Below are 7357 nucleotides of genomic sequence, written 5' to 3' on the forward strand. Positions count from 1 at the left end.
TTAGTAATACATAATTTCATTAAAAAATTTAATGATCATTAATCAGAATTTTCAATATTGCTAATTAAATTAGGCTATATAGATATATAATTTTAAATATAATTAAATTTATTAAATAAATTTATTATAAAATTAAATGTCAGTTAGTATTAAAAAAAATAATTCTGATTATCTATCCGAAAATGTACTGAAACGTCAACATAGAAATTAGTCAAAATTACAATCATGACAACACAACCAACTAAGCTAATCGGTCTGGGTGTTCTCTCTCACCTCTGCCTGTGGGTATTTGTGTAATCCATTATCCTGATTCATCACAAAGTCACACCATTCATATTATTTAAATCCCTTACTACTCTTGTGCAAACAGAAACTTGGTTTACAAAAATGAAAGTTTACCTTTTAACGGAATATTTCATTTCAGTGTAAAACATAGTCCATGCACTGTTTGACCTTTCACTGTGTTTTTATCTCTTAAGTCAACCTCTACAAATCAAGATAACCCTTAAATTTACATTAAAAGTGTCAAGCGGTCAAAACCAAAATTTAATGACCAGCCTCAAAATACAACACACTCACACGTTCCGCATTAATGACATTATGACTCAACTCCTTTGTAACGACGGCCTTATCCATTACCAATTACCATTACCATTTACCACACGTCACAGTTCTAACCTCACTACTTCACACCCACTTTTTCCACATTATAAATTCACCAACTCCCTCCACCAAAACACACATCTCTTCTTGTTGCATCAGAAACACTCCCAAAGCAGACTACTTTTCTCTCTCTCTCTCTCTCTCTCTCTCTCTCTCTTAAGTCTTTCACCATGGAAAATCTTTCTCCTAAGAAAAACAACATAGATACCAACAGTTCCTCCCTCAACGTGGAGGAGGCTGCACAACCGGAACCCAGCCCTCTTCGAAAGATGATCGCTGTGGCATCCATCGCCGCCGGGATACAATTCGGGTGGGCCCTACAACTCTCCTTATTAACCCCATACGTCCAGCTGCTCGGCGTGCCACATAAATGGGCCGCCTTCATCTGGCTTTGCGGCCCAATCTCCGGCCTGCTTGTCCAGCCCATCGTTGGTTACTGCAGCGACCGTTGCACTTCCCGTTTCGGCCGCCGCCGTCCCTTCATCTTATCCGGCGCACTCGCCGTCGCAATCGCCGTCTTCCTAATCGGCTATGCCGCCGACCTCGGCCACTCATTCGGCGACGACCTCACCAAAAAAACCCGCCCCCGCGCCGTCGCCATCTTCGTCACCGGCTTCTGGATCCTCGACGTGGCCAACAACATGTTACAGGGACCCTGCCGTGCTTTCCTCGGCGACCTCGCCGCCGGCGACCACCGGAAAACCAGAACCGCAAACGCCTTCTTCTCCTTCTTCATGGCCATAGGCAACGTCCTTGGCTACGCCGCCGGATCCTACAGCCACCTCCACAAAATCTTCCCCTTCACCGAAACCAAAGCCTGTGATGTCTTCTGTGCTAATCTCAAGAGTTGTTTCTTCTTCTCAATCTTTCTCCTCCTCGTCCTCACAATAATCGTGCTTACTTACGTAAAAGATCGCCCGATTATTAAAACATCAGGCGGTGGTAATGACAACGAGAACGAGGAATCGGCGATTTCATGCTTTGGGCAGTTATTCGGTGCGTTTAAGGAACTTAAAAAACCGATGTGGATGCTGATGGCGGTTACGGCTTTGAACTGGATTGCGTGGTTCCCTTTTTTCTTGTTCGACACTGATTGGATGGGTCGTGAGGTGTACGGTGGTAAGGTGGGGGAGAGAGCATACGATGCGGGTGTGCGCGCGGGTGCATTGGGGCTCATGCTTAATTCGGTTGTTTTGGGTTTGGTGTCGTTGGTACTTGAACCGTTGGGTCGTTTGGTTGGGGGAGTTAAGAGGCTTTGGGGGATGGTTAACTTGGTTCTCGCTGTTTGTTTGGCAATGACGGTCCTTATTACTAAGGCTGCTGAACACGAAAGGCATGTAAGCGGTGCCGCTGCCGTGGGGGCACCATCCCACGGTGTCAAAGCTGCGGCGTTGATTTTCTTCTCCGCTCTCGGGATCCCTCTTGCGGTAATATTTTTCATCCTTATCCACGTTATTGATTGCATTTATTACCTTCTTTATCTGAGGATAAGTTGAATACTATGGATTTAAAAGCCACTACTTCGTTCGAAAAAGCTTTAATATCTAAACTTTTAATATTTTTTTAAGTTATTAAATTATCATTAATGGGAATTTATTAAGAGAGAATATTATTATTTTATTATTTAAGTTACCCGTGCATTGAATAAATAGTTTTATATTTATGGTTGGTAGTGGATTTTTTTTGTAGTATTTTTATTTCTTTCATTCTTTGTTCAAAATAATTTCGATCTGGACATGCACGAAGCCATGTAGAGTAGATTTATGAGCTCGAAAGATTTTCGCCATTCTCCTTTGTTTGTTTTTGTCTAATTTTGGTAAGAATGACATAATTTATGTCAAATATTACATAATTAAATATCCGGATTTAATAACCCTTTTAAAAATATGATAAAGTAACTTTTTTTTTTATTGATGAAAGGGTTGAAGTCACATAAGACATGAAGTGACAAAGACATTTAGAAAAACGGAAAAGCATAGGAAAAGATGAAAAGCTTAAATATTGATGTGGAGTAAACTAATAAACTCTTTCCTGTTAATGTGTTCAGATTACTTACAGCGTCCCTTTCGCTCTAGCCTCGATTTATTCCAGCACTTCAGGGGCAGGCCAAGGTAAAGCAATTTATATAATTGTTAGCTGTTTCTGAATTTGTTTAATTTATATTTAAAATAATTTATAATTAAGTTTATGAAAAAAAAACTTGAAAAATATATATTTTTAACTTAAGTTTTATCAAACTAAATAAATTCTTATGAAATTTGGATCAATTTATATAGCCAAACATAAATCAATATAATACGTTATTTTTTTCTTCAAAATTTTCAGGTTTATCTCTTGGACTTCTCAATATTTCAATTGTGGTACCACAGGTTAGAATTCATTTACTTCATTTATATATATATATATATATATAAAATATCATTTTGAAAATATTATTATTTTTTTAATACTAAATGTGTATGTAATTTATATAAAGATGCTGGTGTCGGCAATAAGTGGACCATGGGATGCTTTATTTGGCGGTGGCAACTTACCGGCATTCGTGGTAGGTGCTGTGGCGGCTGCCGTTAGTGCCATATTGGCAATTGTCTTGCTGCCTACTCCAAAGCCCGCTGATGTGGCCAAGGCTTCAGCCACCACTCAAGGGGGTTTCCATTAATTAATGGAGCTTTTTACATGTTTCATTTTTGTCTCCGCTTTTATATGAAAAAAAGATTGAACCTTGTGATTCGAAGATGGTGTGTTAAGTTATTAAGACCCTACGAAAGCTACAATTGCCGTTTTTGTGGCCCGCATGTGTAACTAAGAACAATCGCATCACTTGTAAAGTTTGGTGTCCTTGTACACAACGCTGTGCTTAGACGAATGTTTTAAGGATGCTTTGTTCATCCATTGATAATGATATATGTGGTGGATGTAAAGTTTGGCAATTGGAAGACTTATGCTTAGTTTTAGATCTTTTATTGTTATTGAACTAATATAGTGTATCCGTGGAAACTAGGGATAGTTAAAATTATTATTTTTTAAGCTATAAAACGTTATAATTAATTACACGCTTCATATATTTTGAATACACTTACACATTTATTTATTATTTTGTTTTGTACTAAAGATGTTTCACAAATGCATATGGAATTATATAACGTATTTTCATTTCAAATGCATAACGAACTGCCCTAAAATTTTTTCGAAACAATCAATGAGAAGGAAATTAAATAATAATAATTGAAGATATTAAAAAGTATACAACATGTTAAAATTTTAGTATACATTACAAAAAATAGGATCTATAGCCAGGATTTAACCACATTTATTATAATGAAGTAAAAATACAAGTATACCCTCAATTTGCAACCCTATTTTCAAAATGTAGCAAAATTAATTTTGAATTTTTTTTACTAAAAAATGTTTTCCTCCATATTCATTCTATATTCTGTTTATACCAAAAAAAAATTCCCCAAATCTTCAACGAAGTTTAGCATGAAAATCATACATTCATGTAGTGTGAGCTTCAAATTTTGAAGTTCTCCCTTCCGATCTAGATTCCAACAAACTAGAAGTTCTCATCCCCTTCTGATTATCTCTCCTCTCGCTCTCGTTCTTCCTCTTGCTCTAGATCTTTCTCTTCCTCCTCGTGCTCTTCGTCACGTAGTTCTGGGAGTCTAAGTCCTCCTCCTCAGAGGCGAAAAATGTAATATCTCGGGCGCTGACGAGGACGGGGAGTGATCGCCGGTGCGAAGGGGCATGGACAAGGAACGGTTTCTGGCAGGCTTCCAGCGACGGGGTACATGAATGAATCGAATTAACATCCGAAAGAGAGGGATTCCAGAGACTATGCTGGTATGGGACGGTACCGTTGGGAATAGCTTATAAGAATTAATAGGTACTACCTATACTAACAAGATGCATCTACTTTTCGGTAGCCCGAAATGGAAGAACTCCATAGTTAAGCGTGCTTGACTTGGGGCAATTCTGGGATGGGTGACCTTCTGGAAGTTTTTTCGGGAAGTGTGCTAGTGAGGACAAAGCACGCTGAAAAGTCCTGTGTTAGTGTTGGGGACAGTCGTTGATCCTTGCAAGTTGCCAGGCCTTACAAAAAAGGTAGCCACCAAAGTCTAAATTTTTTGGATTAATTTATGATGTTTTGAAGTTGTGGAGGTAAAAGTGGAACTCGAGGTTCTACAGCTTGTGTCTGTTGTTGAATTTGGCTTGTATAGAAAATGCATGAAAGTGTACGTTATTCTCTCCATGAAAATATCGGTATGTTCAACAACGAACGTTTTTGCTTTGTTGTAGCATTTAATCTCTCTGTGTTTGAAAAATTGGTTAGGGACTTAGGGCACGACTACTAACCTTGTGAAGAACCGAAAAAATTAACCGGCACGCCATATCTATGTAGGGAGAGGGAAATTGGGAAAGTTTTGGGACTTATAGAGAGATGTGCGGCTTGAAATGGAAGAAGATTTGGACCATTCTTTTTGGTTGGTATAGTCGAAGACGTAGCTTCTTGATTCAGTGATGGGGACATCGCTGGTGGAAGATGAAGATGTTGCTAAGGTTGATGATCGCTGATTCCTGTTCCTGTTCTTAGGTTCTATGACGCTTGTGCTTTTTTTGGACCTGCACATCGAAGTGAGGGCCTGTGTTCGTGGCTAATGTGCTCTGGGAAGAGGAATACCATTTTACATAAGGGTGTTCAAAATGTCCAAAAGAACCAAATCGATCCATAACCAAACTGCACTACATTTTAAAAATCGCTTATTTTTAAAAATTGGTTTCATATGAAACAACATTTTATTTTATAAACTGGTTATTTACCAAACCATAAAAATAATTGGTTATCCATGGTTATCCATAACCAAACTGCTTTACAATTAAAGAATAAATAAGTATTATCTTTTATCATGCCTATTATATTAGTCAATTGACTCAAACTTCCAAACAATAAACTAGCAAAAAAATAAATTAAACAACTCAAGTAGAAAACATTTATTTAAAAAACAAAATTACGGATAAATCGAAATGCCGCGTCCTAAGAAAGCACTTCTTAAGTAATGTAACAACTTTTTTTCCTAACAAAAAAAAAAACCAAATACAAGCCTACGGGCAAACTTATAACTTGACAAGACGAAGGCTTTGAAATGACAAAGATGAAGTTAAAAAATCATAACGAAAAGGGCAACAAAATTAATCAGTTGGCTTAACATCTCTGATAGCGCCGTTAAAAGGACAACTCACAATGGATTTACTTATTTGTTCTTTAATTATAGAGCAGTTTGGTTATGAATAACCAATTATTTTTATGGTTTTGGTAAATAACCAGTTTATAAAAATAAAATACAGTTTCATATGAAACCGATTTTGAAAAATAACCGATTTTTAAAATATGAAGTAGCTTGGTTATGGATTGATTTAGTTTTTTTGGACATTTGGAACACCCTTACCCATACCTTCCTCCATCAGTTCAAATGAAACTCTTAGTAACATAAATCTTGAGAGAACGAAGAGCAATTTTTTTTTATAATTTTAAAATAATTCAACTTCTACCAATCACTCTCAAAACAACGTGAAACAATTTCTATAAGAATCATTTCGTCCGGAGAGTTCCAAAACAATGAAGATTCTTGCAAGAAATAGTTGGTCAACTACCTATAATCGGGAGAAACAAACGACTACTTATAAAATTAGCACAATCCATCAAAAACTAATTTTGAATTTGTTAAAAAATCGGTTTTGAACTTGATAACTGGTTTATGGTTCATAATCGGTTTTGATTTAAAACCGATTTTGAATTAAAAACCAGTTTTAAATCAAAATCGGTTATAAACCATAAACCGGTTTTAAAAGAAGAAAACTGGTTCGGTTTGAAAACCAAACCACTTAAAACCAGTTTGGTTTGGGTTTTGTTAAAACTGATTATGAACCGCTCCATGCACACTCCTAATTTTACCCCTCATGCTATCAAGGGTGCGTGTGTGGACTTATAGGGAGAGGAAAATTGGTAAAGTTCTGGGCATAAAGTGTATGGTGAGTAGGTTGGTGAATGTGTGTACATTTTGGAGTGTAATCTAGCCCGGAACATTATCCATTTTTGTGTTTGAGACATCCATATATATATGCTTGATGCAATTTAGTTTATATCACATCTATGATTTTCTTAAATCATTAATATGTATAATCTGATTCTCTATTTCTGGTTTTTATATAGGCAAGGGTCTATGTAGCGGCCCAATATCCAAGTAACCGGTCCACACGCACGAGGAAGAGCCCACCATATCTCAAGGGCTACGTTCGCTAGTCTTGGGGCTACAGAGACAGAACCCAACAGCATTAGGATTATTATTAGATAATTATTTAAATTCAAGTTGTTATCAAATAAAGCTATTAGTTGGCTAATTGATAGGATATCTCCTAAACTTAGGATTAGTTGTTATTTGCATTCTGTTATTTCAATTACTGATAGGATTAGTTGTTATTTGCTTCTGTTATTTGAATTACAGATAGAGACTAGGATCTCTATAAAAACGTCAAACACAAGGATGAATGGAGAGCAGTGATTTGACAAAATTTCTTCTTCCTTCCCTTTTCCAATTTTCCCTTCCTCTAATCTTCTCTATTCCCTTTTTCCTTTCTCCTTCCAACATTTGGTGCTTTCATTCCTGAACTCCCCTCCATGGGCGAAAAAAATACACGC

The 7357-nt window shown here is 36.9% G+C and overlaps 1 protein-coding gene across 1 annotated transcript; it reads left to right on the forward strand.

Moving 5' to 3' along the window:
• The first annotated feature begins 767 nt into the window (after positions 1-767).
• LOC133313891 (sucrose transport protein SUC8-like) lies at positions 768-3577 on the forward strand. The gene is made up of 4 exons (XM_061515303.1): positions 768-2090; positions 2711-2774; positions 2989-3032; positions 3140-3577. The coding sequence occupies exons 1-4, from the start codon at positions 834-836 to the stop codon at positions 3320-3322; spliced, it is 1548 nt and encodes a 515-aa protein (XP_061371287.1). The 5' UTR covers positions 768-833; the 3' UTR covers positions 3323-3577.
• The last annotated feature ends 3780 nt before the right edge of the window (positions 3578-7357 follow it).

Source organism: Gastrolobium bilobum, unplaced genomic scaffold, assembly GCF_033153095.1.
Source record: "Gastrolobium bilobum isolate Gb01-03AN ecotype WA unplaced genomic scaffold, APGP_CSIRO_Gbil_v1 utg94092, whole genome shotgun sequence".
Classification (NCBI taxonomy): Eukaryota; Viridiplantae; Streptophyta; class Magnoliopsida; order Fabales; family Fabaceae; genus Gastrolobium; species Gastrolobium bilobum.

Coding starts and splice junctions, on each gene's coding strand:
- LOC133313891 (XM_061515303.1), top strand. CDS start 834: ATGGAAAATCTTTCTCCTAAGAAAAACAACATAGATACCAACAGTTCC. Junction 2,775..2,988: donor CACTTCAGGGGCAGGCCAAG/GTAAAGCAATTT, acceptor CAAAATTTTCAG/GTTTATCTCTTGGACTTCTC. Junction 3,033..3,139: donor TTTCAATTGTGGTACCACAG/GTTAGAATTCAT, acceptor ATTTATATAAAG/ATGCTGGTGTCGGCAATAAG.